This window comes from Lepisosteus oculatus, chromosome 4, assembly GCF_040954835.1.
Source record: "Lepisosteus oculatus isolate fLepOcu1 chromosome 4, fLepOcu1.hap2, whole genome shotgun sequence".
NCBI classification, from domain to species: Eukaryota; Metazoa; Chordata; class Actinopteri; order Semionotiformes; family Lepisosteidae; genus Lepisosteus; species Lepisosteus oculatus.
In genome coordinates, this window is record NC_090699.1 from 20,335,434 (window position 1) to 20,353,971 (window position 18,538).

The following is an 18,538-nucleotide window of genomic DNA, read 5'->3' on the forward strand; positions in this document are numbered from 1 at the left end:
TATGTTTTTCCTATTTTATCTAACTGTTAAGAATTAAAAATGTAATATGAATATTAACAGGCTGTATGCTGCCTTGCGCCCTTTGCTTACCAGAATTGGCTCTGGCCCATCCTGAATTGGTAGAACCGGTTAGAAAGTGGATGGATGGATATGAATATTTACAATACTAAGTGAAAATGAATAACTTTATAGAAGTGCTTTCATTCTACTTGATGCTATACAGTAACATTTCTGAAATACTTGCTAAAGACATTCTAAAACAATCATTTACCAATGTATTGTAGGTTACTTGTACAAAGATAAATAAAACATCTATATTCCGGGCATGGCAAAATATTAGATGTTAAATGTTAATTATTGTATTGAAAATAAATTGTATTTTATATAGTGCCTTTTATTATCATATCAAGACACTTTATAATAATCCAAAAGATACAGACGTACAGAATAATACATTCAATCAAACAGAATTAAAAGCAAGAGTATAAAAGTGATTTTAAGACAGATTCTGAAACAAGCTGGAAAATCACTTGGATTAACAGAACAGAAAGCATGTTCTCCCAGTATTAGGAACTGATTTGGGAACTGGAAGAAGGCCAGTGTTCAAATGGTAAAATTATGTGCAAATCTATAGGAATTTTCACTAATGTGTGCAACCCCTTAAAAGTTAACCCAAGTATTTTTAATTGTATTCTGAAATCTACAGGGATCCAGTGCAAGGGAGATAAAACAGGTGAATATATGTTCACATATTTTAGTCTTATTTAAGATCTGAGCAGCTTGGTTCTGAAGATGGTACAGCTTCTTAAGAGTGTCTTTCAGTTTTCTAAGAGTTCAGATAGAAAAAGGTTTCTGCATCCATTTTTAGCGTCATCTAAGCAGTGTGACAAGGCAAACAGTGGATGATTAGCAGAATTTTGGGTGTTATCAACATAGAAAGGACAACTAATGACACACCTATGAAAAATCTGACCCAATGGTGACAAACAGACAGTTCAAAATAATTAAATAAATAACAATGTCTGATTTGAACAAACTATTTTTATCAGTGAGATAAGATTTAAATCACACCAAAGCAGTTCCAATAATATCAACAATTCTCCATGATCTATTCAGTGTGAAAGTATGATCAACAGTATCAGTATCAACAGTACTGAGACCCAACAGGACATGGATGGACAGAAAATCAGGAACCCTAGTTCAGTACAGTATAGTAACTGGGACAAGAGCACACATCAGTATATCTGCATCTTTGTGATCATTAAAAATAAAGTGACTATGTTCAGCATTGTACAGTAGCATGCTATTGCAATGAAACCTCCTCAGAACCCACATGCTCACTGCTTTGTGGAGAATTTTAACTTTGTTTGGCAACTCTACATTTTGTAACTTTTTTTTTTTATTTTAGAGAACAAAACAAAACCATTTTACATATGACCAACCATTATTCAGCCTTACATCACAGGCACAAATTCCTGTTTGTTCCCCTAGTTTTTTACAATTATATAACTTTTTAACAAAACTATACACATTCAAAAGAAGGAAGATGTATATATTTATGAATATGAAAAGGGAGGAGACTATATAAATCTTATTAAATTTCAGTTATTTTGTATCTCAACAAAATCTGACCTTAAAGGTTTAATGTACTGAACCCCTCTAGACCAATATTTGACAAATTTTACATTTTGTAACTTCTGAATTATAAAAATCCTACATGTCAGCAATAACTCCAAATGTGAGCGACTTTGGAAAAGCGCTGGTTATGATTATTAGTATTATATTAATAATAACTCCCAATTTTTGCAAACTACCAAAATCACAGCAGGAAGGTCAGTAACAGGTTCCCTCCCTGGGGAAAAGGTGCTTGTAGCTTCAATAATTGAAAACAAGGATTAAATTATACTAACCGTTTCTATTTAAAAGGAAATGTTTCTAGACACTGAAACAGGTAACCAACAGTGAAGAGAAGCAAACATCAAAGCAAAGCAGTTCAATTCAACCAGCAAATGTCAGTCACAATGCTGTCACACCACAGTGATTCCTACTATGCAGGAAAAAAAGGAGCACTGAACAAAAAAACAAACAAAAAACATCGCCAGCAGGCCTTCACAGAACTGTTTTAGTGTTTTGCACTTTTGACAGCTACATTTGTAGTTCCTTCAATCTCACAGATTTGATGGGAAGGAGATGAAGTGCCTGAGGATCACTGTGTTAAGTGCACTGCCCTCGTCTCAAGCCCACCTGTACTCTCCCAGGCAGTGCCTGTACTGCGATGCCTGGGGGAAGGGCTGAAGGGATTATAAGAACAGCTACGACCCACCCCACAACCAGCAGGAAGTGCATTACACACATTTCATAGACGCCATTTTTCGTTAGCCATTTTTTTTCTCTCAGAAAACTGGAAAGTCTTCAAATTTTAAAGCATCCTTTCCCTCCCAGTTTCTCCATGAATGTCCTACCAAGTTGAGTGCTTAGTTCTGGATTTGTGTCTTGATCGGCAGCCAAATCTAACTATTTTGCATGCATGTACACACACAAGCAGACTCTGTTTATGAATGAGTGACAAAACAAAATTATCTTGATCAAGAATTTTGTTGTCCAAACAAGTAATACATTTCGCCCTTAATGAGCCAAGAGCCATATGACTGCAACAAAAGAGGAAAAAAAAACCTTAAGCTATTTACACTATATAAAGTGGCAAGGATCTGGATCTTAGTCTAAATAATACAGTGGAACCCTTTCATATCCTGTTCTCTAGGCTGTCAGTTTTGGCTCATTGGCCTGCCGACTCTTCCTAAACTCGAAAAAAAAAATACGGCAGCAAGTGGCAGGCTGCCAGCTGATCCGGCTGAACTGGTCACTCAGCTCTGGGGCAACCAGGCGGCATTTCAAGCGGGCTGACAAACTGTCAGCTCATCCCCTGGCACTGGAGCATCCGTCAATCCAGAACTCCATTTCCAGCCCAGAGGGTGCCTCGAGCTGCTCATGTGTACACATCATCTGTCAGATTTTTGTAACAAGAGGAAAACAAAGGTGAAAGGGAAAAAAAAAGGAGTCTGAGGCGGACAGCGGCTGCTCGCTCTGACAGCTAATGCAGCCTGGTGTGCACATACTCTGCATGAAGAACGTGGAGTTGCATTCCCAATAGAGCCTCCTTGCGATCCGACAGCCCATTTTGGAAATCAAATTTCAGCTAAGCACCATTCACAAAATAAAGGGATAGTGTTTTTCAGATAGGCTGCATCTCTAAAACCTGACATGTGTACACCAGGTCACTAATAAACACCTTTGTATTCCCCAATACAAAAACCTTTTTCTTTTTGAATGTGTGAATGTGTGTAGGAACTCTTATACGATTTCCTACAGTAAAAGGAATATTTTTTATGTATTAAGCTTCACTAAAAACTGTGAATTTGCACATCGATTTTGGACTTCTGAGTTATTCCACACCAGCTACAATATACAGTATGCCCGGGTAAAATGTGGTATGTTAATAACTTTTGCTAGCCTTGATATTGATAGTGCAGTGCTTGTTGTATGAACAGTCCCAACTTGTTTATGATATGTTATGATATTTATATCAATTAATGCAAAGATTGAATCTTAACAATAGATTTGCGTCTTCCACAGAAAGAATGCTTACCTGAAGCATTCCGATGCCTTGATTCTCAATAGTACCTTTACAAGCAATGTGAAGCCTGGTAAGGTGATTTTTTGAACTGAAACAGAAAACATGATTCTTGTAAACAATCAAGTGATGAACAATAATTTCATGTCTTGTATAATTTGTGAATTTTCTTTATACTGAAAATGTAGCTGTAATGTATTTCAGATGAGGCTTTATTGTGGGTTGGTTTAACATAAAACTAAATTAGTCAACCTTTTTCAGCCAACTCAGACATTTTAAAATTATTCCTGAGTGCCTCATTAACAGAGACACAGTCTCAAAACAGAAATACCTGGATGGAAAAAGGCATCTTCAAAAATACATTTGGCCTGCCACTGGTCAGCCTAAAGTAATGTCAGCTCTCAGTGTTTCTTTTACTGGCTGCTTTCAATGTTTTGCCTTCTGAATAACTTTGGTGGTATGCCTTCAAGGCCCCAGATTTCATTCCTTAAGTACTCCCCTATGACAGCGAAATTCACAGTAGTTTCTTAAAGAAAGTAATCTCTTGGAATGCACAGAGCATAATAGCTGCCTGTTCAGATTTCCATCATATACACTACCTGAATAATTCTTGTTTTGGAAAGAGCAAACAAGGCCAAGATGTATAAAAATAAGCTGTCAAAAGATTTTTGGTCCATTTAATTTGATAAATGTAAGATAATTAAAATTGTGGATTTCCATTCTCCAAAGTGATAATCTGAATATATGTATATATTTATATGCTTTTAATTTTGCCAGTGAAATGTTCATACTTTCAGAACATCAATGATAAGCACCTAATCTCTTTTATGAATGTGGATCTCTTTTTTAGAAAAAGCAGTTATCCAAATTATACTGTTACAGTCAATCTAGCAGGCTCACAAATACTAAAAACTGGTATGATGAAACTCAGTAATAATTATATCATTATACAAAGTAAAACAACTTTCATTACCATAATCACTAACAAATAACAGAAGAGCTTTAGAGCTTTGACTAAGGTGGAAAGATTGTGCTAAGCATTTTATTAATTGGTCTCTACATAAAAATATATTTATACTTTGATGAAATTATAGTTTACCTTTCCCATTTTGGAAAATTGGTCACACTTTGTCTCGTGAATGTTACTAGGCCAGCAGGTGCTGAAAAGAGAAATAAGTGCTAAATGAGCATTTAAAGTCTTGGTTTCCTCTGTCAGCTTATATAGAACCTGCAAGGCAGACATACAGAAATCTAATAGAAGATATAAAAATAGAAGGACAGAAAGTTAGACAGTAAAAGAGTATTTGTCTTTTCTTCAAAAACCGTACATCTCTCTGAAACCTACTTTTTGTTGTGACTCGTCTGAAATAGCACAGTAGAGTCTTGAGCTTTTCAATCTTCTTGCGTGCAGAGCCCTCAAACAACCTAAAAAATATTTTTAAAAATATAAGTTTAATTTAAACGTTTTCAACCTATTTGGGTAAAACACACAATTTTTAAAAAGGATTTACAGTTTTAAATTACAAAAAATGTAGACAACAGGAAAGTTCTGAACCCAGGAACCTTCTATTACACTGGGAAATAAAATGTATTGTTCCTCCCACTGCACAGTACTGGTCACAGAGATGTTATTTTCTACAAATATACAAATATATTTATACAAATATATCTAGATGCTTTGTTTTTAAAGAAGAAATGCAAATATCGTCTTAAAAAGATCTGTACTTTTTTTGGTACTGTGTACGTGTCCTACATCAGCTTCGGCCAAATGAGCTCAGCTTTTAAAGTTTGATCAGAATTACTTATCTTGCTGTACTGATTTCACTTTTATATAAAAGTGCTTTAATACAGCAAAAGAGCAGCCTGAGGCTTATCATCACAAAGAAGAGATCATGTGCCACTTCACAGCACTTACATAAAGAGCAGAGAAAACAGGTTTCTCTCCCTGGAGGACCTTTCACAAAATGGGAGATCCGTTTTATAGCTGTACCTCAGGAGGTGAATGTTGTCTCCTGATTGCGACAGAGGGTGGTATACAGTATACAGTAACATGAAGCAGCTATTTATACAGCCTGAACTGTTTAGGTTGTCAAGCTAATCACAGAACTCCATTCAAAGTTTTCTTCTGCCCTACCAACAAGGAGCATTGTTCTCAAAATACATTTAATAAAAAAATGAATTCACAGAATGAAGCCTGATGCATTAAAAGGCCTTCAGGGAAAAAAACTCATTTATTAAAGTCGATTCCTGTGTGTAGTTTTTTTTCCTGTAGAACCAATCTCGTGTTACTCAGCTATGCCATGTATCCCTGAAGGCAACCTGTCTTTGACATAAGATAGCCTTTGGGATGAGTGTTAGCTTTTTAGTAAGAAAACAAATTGTTGGCCTTTGGGAGAAAAATATAATTATATAACTACGACTACGTTCCATCAGGGGTATTAGAAGAGGGAAATATTCTACTTTTTAACCTTTTTCTATTTTTTGATGTTATCAAACACAAGAAACAATTTAAAATTACAGGAGTATTTAAGATTGTTTTACTCAAATATGTCAAAACAAAAGGCTTGTGTTAGAAACACAACAAAAACATTCTCATTCATAAGTTAAAATCTGCACTGTCAGAAACCAAACTGTATAGAAAATATTTAGCTTCTTTTCACCAAGAAAATATTCAAGTGTCTTTAAACTTGTAAAATCAAAAGTGTAACTGCTGTTCTGATGCATGACATCACAAATATAAACAATGTTAAAAATAATCTAATATTTTTCTTTAAGAAAAAATACAATCAGATCCCAACTATTGTATATGAACAGAATGACATTTAAAACTTTGGATTAAACTGGGCATCGAGCCACAGTTTCTAAATTTCTCAAATGGAAATATTATGTACATTAAGAGTAATGTTTCCATAGACATTCTCTATTTGTTAACTAAATCCTTATTTTTTTAAGTGTAACCCCTTTATCACAACAGCACTCTGCAAAATGCACAATACTGCACTGTGGTATGAAGAAACTAAACACTAGCAATTGCTAAGTACAGATTATAGTACAGGAAACTACATATAGTGTGTACCAAGTGTCTAATGCTGCATTCTTTCTGTTTTCTGATTGATTTTAAAAGTAGAATAAATCTCAAAATTGTAATACTTGTAAGCAATATATTCTCATGTCTAAAAGCCAACTGGACTTTGGCAAGGAAGCAAAAATAAATGCTGACTGCAAGCACAGTTGCAGCCAAAGCAGGACTCTGACCTCCTATTGTCAGAACTCCTCATCTAAATCGATGATAATCACATTCCGTCTTCCATTTGGTAATCACAACTTGATGCAGACAAGAGATCCTCCACAAACAATGTTTTGTCATATCGAAGATTTTGTTTAAAAGAAATTAAGCAGAAAGGGCATCTCATTACATTAAGTCTATGAAACCAAAGTTTGAAATAAAGGCGTCCTATAGAGATAGCACTCTAACAATTCTAAAGGGAAAATCAGACCTTTTCAAGGACATCTTCACAAATACCATCATCTAATCCTGTATAACCATTACCATTCATCATGTGTGGATGTGTTTTTCCCAAGCATTTAATTGACATTACAAGGTAACATACTGCATATACTGTACAATCCTGTGAACAGCTCCCCAGATTTGGTTACTACGAACCTACTACAGACAATTAGTGGTTACCCAGGGCTAATGCAGAGAATGACAAACCAATAAAGTAAGAATAAGCATGTATTGCAATTTTGGTATGACGTGTCTGCTCTGCATGTGAGCACACTTTATAGTTTCCAGTTATTTTCTGCTGACATAATAAGATCTAACTGATGCATCCTGTTAATACTCCAATATAAATGTTTTACTCCTTACACTTACACTAAAGTCCTAATGAAAACTGTTAATTAAATGATGAAAAGCACTTATAGTTATGGTTGACCATAGTGATGGGTACTTCTTCATGCTGCAGGTAACCACTTATATATTAACATGGTTCTCATCCTAGTGTATTAAATTAAACCTGATAAGTCACTCTGTAGAAATTCTATTAAGAAATTAATTGGTTCTGTTTCTCAAACTTTATGTCTAACCAATGTAATTTAATCTTGGCTTAATAGCTTTAACTTCATCAGTTTCTTCAAAAATTAAATTGCCAATGATTTTGTTCCCCAAAATTGAATATTCGTGGTTTGTATAGACATAAAAAACAGCTGTGTTGCTGTTCTGGGATCCCCAGCATGATCTGGTTAAAGAAGGTTTAATGACATGTCTTAACCAGGTCAGTGGTTGGGTAGGAGACTCCCAAAGAACAATTTCTCTACTAATACTCTAGTATGGTGACAGGACACACTAAACTGTAGGAAGTGCAATTTGCTGGACCAGACATTAAACTGAAGCACTGACTATTCCATCATTAAAGACCATCTTGTCTGACTGCTTCTACAAGTATTTAAGGACTCTCAAGCCACAATTATCCTTAAACTAGGTTCACACTTTCACCCATCTTTCAAAGATCTACTAATGTCTAAATCTCTTAGGTCATTTACAGAACTAAGCTTTCTACACTTCCACTGTCTCCCATATTTCCATCGCTTTAGATGGAAATATTCCCCATCTCATTTTCACAATGGCGTTTTTAATGAGCTTCTTACCCTCAGATTCTGGAGGTCTCCCTCACTTACAGTACCTACACACCTATAGATGATACACAGCAGAAACACTTTGTCTTCCTTCTTCTGACTTTTCAGTGTCAGAATTAATCCCTGTTTCTATTCTTGCATTCTTAGTTTGTGTTCTTAGAAGTATGATACGTGTTCATAAATGAAATATTTTACGTGGTAGAACGACTATGTACAGTATTGCTGGCTACATTAAATTCCACTGTACTCAGTTTGTTTCAGTCCAATGTCTAGGAATTTCTAAGGCAAAATTAAATCTGACAATTATCAGCTGTTAACAAGAGCCTTTGCTATTGACTCAAAGGTCAGTGACCTGTGACTTCAAGAATATTGAGCCACATACCATATAAAACAATGATGAATTGAAAAATCTTTAACACTTTTCTTTGAAACATGTCACTAAGATTTCACATAAACAATAAACATTACACATGCATATTAAAAGTAAAGACTTTCATAGACAAGTCTGAATATAATGCTTCTTACATGAAAGAAGAGCTTAAGAAAAAAGGGAATTGGGCCACAAAATACTGGGCGATTTGTGCTCTACTTCACACTTATCACCCACTATTACTAAAGACTATGGGTCTGTGTTTTTTATAGTATTGACGTCTGCTTTCATGTCAGAAAACAGATATTGCCTCTGGTTTTATGTGCTTTCTATTTGGTCTTGCTTTGAGAACGAATGGAAGGGGGGCATCGGAGAATAAGAATTAATCCATAAAGGATTTATACTTTATACACTAAAATCTAATTCCAGGGAAGGATGTGTAGGCACTATCAGGGATTTGTCACTGTTTTACAATGCAGATAAGTAGGAACAAAATAAACCAACACAGAAATGAATAGATATGCTAACTCAGCATCTACATAACAATACATTATTTTACTATATTCAAGAAAATCACATATCAGTGACTTGGTAGCAGAAAGTTAAAAAAAAACCCGATAATTTCTAGACAGTAGGTCTCCCTCCTGGAAATACATTAAAGACCTGTCAATACTGTATATGGTCTTTGAATCCAGCCTTATTACATCATCTGTGGAGAACACCTGGTTCAAATCTCATTTGACAACTTGACACATAATATTGGCACTCTAAAATAATTTAGTCAGGTATTGTTTTACATAGAACATAGAGAAAATGAACTTCAAACTTATTATTAACATAATTCATTTTGGACAAATAAAAAAAAAGTTTGAATTTAATATGTCATCAATGTTACCAGAAGAAAGTGCAGTTTGATATTCATAACCTGAAATAACCTGAAGTATAAAACGTCAAGCAATTTGGTTGATAGAGATGGTGGTAATCTTAAACTGGTCAGCAGATGCAGACAAATATTGAGACTGCAAATAAAAAAGATCATTTATTGATATTTCTGGCTGTATGCCATCTGGTTTTAGGACCAACTGCCAGGCCACATGGACAAGGAATCTGTAACGTCACTACAATAAATCAAAGGGTTCCTGCATTGGCAGTGGCAATGGCAAAGGAGGAAGGGTGTCAGCATGAAAAAAGCTGAAAAATGGTCTAAAAGACAGTATTTATACTCTTGAGAGACAGTAATTGAGATTTGACCTTCTCTGAAGTTTCGTTATGAACTCAGATTAAAACATTTGCCTGCAGGAATACTTTTGAGGGTCTGAACAAATTTTATGACATAGATGCAGAAAAATACATTTGACTGTCCAAAAAGCTAATGCTATTGTAGTACATTAATATAAAACAAAATTGGTCAACATTTCATTTTTGCACACAAAAGCTATGTATCTACTTCCCACACCCCCTCCACTTCTGTATAAAGCTACAATCCTGCACAGGTACAGTACTCAAGGAACAGCACCAGTAAAAAAGTAAAAAAAAAACGATCCTACTGCAGACATTTCAGGAGAGAGCAACATGAAACACATAATTCAGAATTATCACAAAATTAAAAAAAAATAATGCCTGCTGGAAGGAAGGCAAAAGTGTACAAAACTAATTGATCAACAGATATAAATTATTTTTTCTTATTTCATTTTCAAAATATATTCTATACAGTACATATATTCTTATTCATCCCTGTATCATGCAGTTAAGACCAATGCACGAAAACAGATCAAGCATCTGTTTGCTTTCGTTCAAAACACAGTACAACACAAGCCCCTTTGCTTGTGCGTATTCATTGAACTCCATATTCGCCATGTGAGCATAGACAGTACCTGTTGAAATTGATTTCTGGGTAATTTGAATACTCAGATTTCTTGGAGTTGCGACGAGGGAATGTGCAGAAGAAGGCATTGGCCAGGAGGCAGGCTATTTGTTCTTGTGACATTGTGATGGAGTGATTCATCTTCTGCTTAAGCAGTGGTATCGGCTGCAAGGGCAAAAAAAAAGGAAGGCAGAGATAATTGGTTTAGCAATTTACCAAACAAGGAAGCAAAATTGCATTTAGCAAATTACAGGGAGTAATTTAGGACCACTACTGGATTCTTAAATCAGCCAGCACCATTAAAGCCAAGGGCCATTTATCTCTGCTGATTGGAGTAAAGGACCTTGTTTAAGGGATTGCAGATTACTAATCAATAAAAAAAGAAAAACAGGCAAAACTGTATTAGGCAGCAGCTCTAAATACTTTTGTGCTACTTTACTGATTCTCTATCAGAAAGATGTAAGTTTTCATTTACTGGAAGTGCTGCTGATTCTGTTAGAAAACTGATGCACATAAAATTTACTACTTCCGAGACAACGTCTGCAGCAAAGATTTGTGGTTGGTAGCTACTCTGGGACTTTTGAAAATGCATATTAAATATACAGCTACACTACTTGGAAGTATATGGTGGGGAGTTTATTTTGACAGTTTTTGATTAATGAGGATGTGAAGCCTGTTTTTTTATTATCAGATTTGAAATAAAAGCATTTCTCCTTACTGGGGTAGTCCTTCAACAAGTCTATGATGAATACCGCTGATTATCACAAAAGCCTAAATAAAAAACACTGGTCTTCAGTTTACTGTTACTGTTCCTAACAAACAGTAGACAAACTGCCAGTGGAAAGATCTTAAAGAATTGCATGAATCTTTCTGAATAGTAGGAAACGGAAAAAGACATTCTGCAAAATAAAAATTAGATAACTTTAATAAATTAATTTTGAGTGGTTCTTCATATCTATAAAGCTATTAATTACACACAAATGACTCTGGAAGGTCGATAGCACTGGTCATTTCTATACATAAATCAGATGGCTGCTTTACAATTTGATGAAGCCCAGAAAACGGAAGTGAGAGGAACACAGTTTCACATTCAACACATCATTAATCTCTGCTTCTGCTCCTCAGAAGCAGGCAATAAGACTCAAATGAGCCCCAAAGAAGAGAGGTGGCATTTCTATTGATCTCAGTGCAGCTGCTCAATTTTCTGTCTTATTATACCAACACTAGCCCTACTCAGAGGCTACAGTGTTCTCATTGTCAAATGCCTCAATGTGGCTTCAATTGTAGAACAGGGCTGCTGTTACCACATATCCAATACAGAGTACTGGACACAAAATGCCATTCCAATGAATAAGGCCTTGTTCATAAGGATTTTATCTGATATTCACATGACCTTATTCTTCTGATAAAATGAGGACCCTGACATTTGACAAGAAATGAATACAGTTCATTAGTGGGTTTTATGTATGTGCTATTGCTTTCTTTTATAAAATCTCAAAATGCCAATATGATTACCTCTATCATTTTCTGGGTTGTATCATATAGGCAATGGGGATAAATAATTAATAAAGATAAATTTTAATTATAAAACAAATCACACCCTAATTTTGTTGAAATCAAAATCCATTTGCCAAAAGCAAACGGCCATAGTATTGGAGGATATTTAAAGTTAAGTGTACCTACATTTTACTTACATTTATTGATAAAATAAATAAAATAATTAATGATACAGTTTAAATTAAACTGATAATAATAAAATGTATTATCTGTTCCTGTATATCACCTGAACTGTATTAACTATTTGTTAAATTGTTAACATTATACAGATTTAACACCTAACATGTAACAAAGCCCACTTTGACCAACTTCATGTCCTTAGAAAACATATTCATTGCACGCTGAATCATAAATGTCATGTAGGTTTTGCAAAATAAACTATTAGTCTACAATTGTTTTTGATATATCTTTACAGTGAATTTTCTGTTAGTCTGGCTTCTAATCCCTTCCATGTAAATAGGTGGTAATGTGCATTTTCCCCTCATTGTTTTGCAATTAGCTGGACTGTGTGAAATTTAGAATTACATGAATATCATACAAACAATGAAGTACATTTCAAATACACTTTGCACAAAATCCCTTTAATGTTTCCTGTCAGTAATCCGTAAAGGTCAGAAAAGAAAACAGGAAAGATACAGGAGGTAGAAGGGGCAGATCTTCAACAGAGGTGAGTCACTCACACAAGAGCTTTTAGTTATTCAATCACTTCTTATCACGAGGTCAATCAATATACTAACAGAAATGACTATCAAGGTAACTGAAAATTACCACAATAGTTTGTTTCTGAAGAGAAAAGAAAGATTCTGTTTAGTGTAAAAGAAAATAGTTTTATGGGAAATTGGAGTAACACAATTACTTGAGCTTTAGAGAGTACCATGCCTTGTCTTATTTCATCAACTAGATATAACAATTTGCACATCTGACAGTTGAACTCAGATTTCTTTGCATGCAGTATTTCTCTGTAATACATTGGTGCTATGGTAATCTAATAATTCCCATTCACAAAACAAATGATCAAAAGATAAACATTCTGCAATACTAAATACTTAATTCTGTAGAATATGAGTGGCATCATCTACATTTTTATGAACACAGGAATGCAAGCCTACCAACATACTTCACATTAAAGAAGTCATTGCATTCTTGTTTATAGAATAACTGACTGCTTTTTTTGTTTTTTCAGAAAAACAGGTACAAGAATTTTAAAGGACATCCCCACAGATATTCTGGATTTTCCAGTACTTAGATTCATACAGTAGCAAACAAATTAATGTAACATTCAGCATTTCTTGTATTATCCACCTTTATCACTTGTTAAGAAATTTAGAAAGAGAACAAAAATTCAGAAATAAATTTCATTCATACTTTCATACTTTTATATAGTGAGCATCAAAGAAACTTCACTTCATCAAATCAAAACATCACGTCAACAGATTCGCAAAGTTATCATCAGGGAAATGACAATCTTTCTTGTAACAGGTGACCAGACATTTTTATTGAACAGATGTGACTGGTGCAACACTGCTCTGTCCCTGCTGGCATTTGATTAAGGAGTTAGAGCACACAGAGCAGAGACCTCCACCATGCCAAAGGGCCATGACTTTTGCAGAGGGATAATTCCACGTTTTCTAGGTTTCAGTGGGATCATGTCACTTCTTTAACACGCTTACTACCATTGAGTTCTATTACATTGACATGACCCATTATACAAACTCATTATACAGATTAACATCACCAACAGGAGGGATGCTATGAAAGTCAGAGGCTAATAGTGCATCTGACCAATAAACGAAAGCAATACTTGCTACACATCTGTGACACGTGATCTGCATCAAGTTGCAGATGCTGCCTTGTGGAATTCTATCCAATTCCTCTTGCAGATTCTGGACAAGCAAGTGCACTGGTCTCTGAGCCCTAGATGTCATACACTGTCCAAGAATATTCTACAAAATATAATGAGGCTCAAGCCTAACAATTAGGGTAATCACGCATAACTTCCATCATAACCATTATCACTAATAAGACGTGTCTCCACCTGAAGGGATTTAATCCAGCCACGACAGTTCAGAAGTGTTGTTCTCCTGACAAATTGGGTATATCTGTTCCTTTCCACATTTGTCTTTCATGACTTCCATCAGATTAGGCCAAGTCACCTCATCATCAGTGCTCAACCAACTTACTCACTGCAGAGATTTATTAGTGGTTATGCAACAGTCAAGGTTACAAAGTGTACACAGTAATCATTATCAATTAATCAACCCTAATGGCAAAAACATTGAAGCAATATCCTAACTCCATGTTCTCCATTATTTTAAAACATACAGTTCATGCACAGAGCAATATATTTATTCTGATGCTCTGCATATATGTTTTGAGTTTATGTATAGTTCTATTTAGTTTAGGAAAGAGGCTTAGCATAGTTGGCAAGATTTTAGGATCATAATTGGATGGTCATGGGTTCAAGTCTCCACTGCAAACACTGCTGCTCCAATACCATCAGCTGTACTGTATAAGTGGGGACCAGTATTGCTGGGGGATAATTCCTGCTCTGTACTGGCATCCCACCCATGCGGTTTTACACTACAAAAAACCGCGATGAGCTCTGGCCTGATGAGCCATAAACCAAAACTGTATTCTTTCCCCCTCGATTTCACAAGAGCCGAAATTCTCAAATGTCAGAAATAAGATTTGAAACCTGTGTGTTCACACATTATACATAAATTGCAATAGCTATAAATATATTTTGATATAACCATTTATTCTTGAAGCAAGCAATAAAACAATTCGACAAAAAACTGCATCATTATCCATGTAAATAACTGTGTAAATAGCTGGTCAAAACTCTTTTTGTGTTCCACTCTAGGGAGAACGTGTAAAATCCATAGAAGTGTAAAGCAACTGTCAGCTTTCTTGCTTTTTACCTTCAATCAGTCATGAACGTATTTGTTTCTTCTAATGTGTCTTTTCCTATTACAGATGTGCACTGTCCTTCATCACCCATTGGCCTTAATTTAAAATGACTGAACGGCCACAGCCTTTAATAAGAAACATAGCCCTGCCTGGCACCTTGACCTCATTCATTTCTCAGGATCCCCCTTTACATTGGCCAGTGTGTGAAGAATGATGCTCCCTGCTTCAGATCTCAAGTATACTTCACAGACTTACCTGGGTACACAGCTTTGGCAGTTTTAAAGCCAATTGCCCCATGCCAGGCAGAACATTGAAAAAGAGATGTTTAGCTTCATCACAATTCATGTTCTGAAAACAAAACAGAAAGAAAAATGTAATTTTATAAGTTATTTTTTATCAGTTTGGAACCGTAACACAAATAGTGCATTACACAAAATATATCATCTTACAAATGTCTCAAAGCTCAGCTGTGTGTAATCTTAACTACCCTTCTTACATTGCTGACATTCATTGCAGCAGATGAGGACTCAGGTGTGTTACTGGTAGCTGGCTGAATACAAATATGTTTGACAAATGGACATACAAGTCCATCCAGTTATCAGTCTACAATATATTTTTACCAACACTTTGTCTTTACAGCAATTTTTAGTCCAGTTTGTAATCACATCCATGGAGCAGGAAAAAATGTGAATTTTACTTTTTGCAGTTCTATTTATCGGGTTGCATAAGGACAGAAGACAATTAGAATTGTGTTAATGTCATACAAACAATGCACCGCATTTCATTAATACATTGCATGAAATCACTTCACTGTTTGCTTACAATGGTCTGGAAAGGTCAGAAAAAAACGAGGCAGAAGACGTAGAAGTTAAACAGAGACAAGTCACTCACAGTTAAGTTTGGTTTATGCCACTCAATCGCTTATTATGATGAGGTCTATCACTTTATTCACACCATTCCTATTTGTAGCATCTAAACATTAGCAATATTAAAAAATATTACAAGTCTTTGTTAAACAGGAACCTCTAACATTTCAATTTGATAGGTGGACCAATTAAATAATGAATGGTCAATTACAAAATTCAAGCTGGTCTTGATATGAAAAAGAAAGGAAAAGCTAAGATTCGACTCTCCTACATTAGAAGTTAGTCAGGAATACTGTAGAATAGATGCAATGTCACCTTTAGATATCTCATTAGATGTACACATTCATAACAGAAATAAGAAGTAAAAAAACAGAATATAAACATTCTTCCCAGAGTTGTGGGTGCAGGGTGCTGACTATAAACATTACCTTACAATTTAATCACTGTGTTAAACTCTGTATTACAATACATTTATTTCATACTCAGACTAGCACATTAAACCCCTCTCTAAGAATGGAAAACAGCTCAGAAAACTACCAGTACATCATAAAGTCGGAAATTGCAAGCACAGAATACTGTTAAATGAGACATTTGAACCCAGCTGTCTACTTGTCAGCCTGGATAATTTTCTTATTCGACTGTCACTGGATATGACTCATGAATACTTGCCAAGTTGTCTGCAGCATGACAGAAGGTGAACAATATCACTTACATATTGACACAATATAGCTCTTGGCTCATTCAAGACATCAGCTGCATGTTGTTTTATTAGCATTTCTCTTTTTAAAAGAATTTGTTGAGACACATTCTATTAAAACAGAACTAAATTTATTAAAACAATTTTGTCCTCCATTATTTTTGGTCTAAAAGCTGCTACAGTACACTTTCTAGAAGCACGCTTACACCTGACTGTGCTACAATAAATCATAGAGAATTGAAAAACGTCAGCTTTACACTGTATAACTACTTATGTATTTCAGAATTTGATCAATCAATCATTGAATTAAATGATTAATTTAAATCAAGAAAAGTGGAAAAAAGCAGAGTCATTTCCTTGGATCATTCAAACTGGGTGAGATCCTCCTTAAGTTACTGAGAATAAAAAGTATGCAGTATGTATGGTCTCACGTTCCAGCTTCAATGTTTGGCTTCTGATATATTTTGGAACAATTCCCTTGCTTTTTTTCTTTCAAAACACACTTAAAAGGGAGGTCAAATGAGGATAAGGACAAGTGGAAAGTGAAATACTCAAAATCCAAGGGAATTAACTGCAACCACAGAACAAAGCTTAAGAATTAAAGTGAGCACAGCTCAGCAGAGGCACCATGAGACTTCAGTTACCACTGCAGCACAAGCTCATGAACCACAAGTCGTTGAACCCTTCTAGATGTTAGGGTTGGTAGTGGTGAACCAGAACATCTCACACTCAGTTTCATTATGAGCTCACAGAGGCTTCTGAAGGACTGGTATACTCCAGAGAGGTAAAAACTAGAAATAAAGATATTATGAACAGGTTAATCTAGTGCATGCTATTGAACAGAAATAAAACTCCCACAACATTTCCAGCCACAGATGGTTTCTATGACGCACAAGGGAATAGAATGCGGACACTTGGGACTGTTAACATGATGAGCAGGCGGAGGGGAGCCCAAGATTTCTTGCTGTTCAGAGGTTTATTGCTGAATTTAATGAATGACCTAGTGAGCAGCAATAGAACAGTACATAGCACACAAAATATCCTGTTTTATGTTGGCTACACAGGTTCCTGCCAAGCAGCTTCATTTTGGTGCTCTCAGTCAACACCAGCGGAGCACCATCAGTAGCTTCAGACTGCAAACAGAAAATATTTTTGTGTTCATTTTCATATATATATATATTCACATATAATCCTCCAGCGGTTTAAAGGCAGAACAATAAAAAGGAAAATTAAAATGCGTTATAAAGCATGAACACTAAGCTGAGACTTCCTGCAAACCACCGAACTGAATACTACAATTATCCTCATACTAGAGAATACGGAATCCAGAATTCGTATAATACACACCAACCACCCATGACTTAAAATATACGTGCTGTTATTTTATCATAGCGGAGATTTACTACATACTTATTTATAGCGATATTGGCTTCAAAATGTCAGGATGATCAATCACGGGGCAATTTCATCAAGGTTGTTGGGCATGTTGGTTGATTAAATGGATTCCTGGAACAGATGCAAATGCCCAAGTGTGAGCTACAGGACAGTGTGTTCCTGGACAAGAAGCCTTGACTGGCAATTTAGCAAAGAACATTTATATTGCAGCAAAGGAGGCTTGACTAAACACTGTCATAAGTAATGACCTGCTTGACATCATAAACGGTTCCTTGGGGCATAATGAATGAAAGCAGTTGACAGCCAGGATGGGATATAGCTGAGGTAGCAAGGCCTGGCGTTTTTAAATCAAACTTCGACAGCGCATCAAATCAACTAAACTAACACTCAGCGTATGACTTGAAACAGGTCTATACATCACATCAAACTGACAAAGCAATCAAGTAAAAGAGGCAGCCTGCATTTGAGCAAAGTTCAGATTTACCTCCGCATTTTTCCCATTTTCATTCTTCTCCACCCCCAATAAACCATGCAAGGTTGATTGACTATTGGAATATGACTGTGTAAATGAAACAGATGTGAGTTCATATCCCTAAATCAGAAGAAAACA

At 35.5% G+C, this 18,538-nt stretch overlaps 1 protein-coding gene across 3 annotated transcripts in view; it reads right to left on the reverse strand.

The window, feature by feature from the left end:
- parga (poly (ADP-ribose) glycohydrolase a) overlaps positions 1-18,538 on the reverse strand; it is a 54,312-nt gene that overhangs the window by 18,383 nt on the left and 17,391 nt on the right. For all 3 annotated transcript variants that reach the window (XM_015346418.2, XM_069188919.1, XM_015346417.2), the window contains exons 9-13: positions 15,226-15,318; positions 10,514-10,668; positions 4,977-5,056; positions 4,731-4,791; positions 3,647-3,722 (exon numbers count right to left, since the gene is read on the reverse strand). In XM_015346418.2, coding sequence (XP_015201904.1) covers positions 3,647-3,722; positions 4,731-4,791; positions 4,977-5,056; positions 10,514-10,668; positions 15,226-15,318 — 465 coding nt within the window. The remainder of the gene's footprint in view (positions 1-3,646; positions 3,723-4,730; positions 4,792-4,976; positions 5,057-10,513; positions 10,669-15,225; positions 15,319-18,538) is intronic.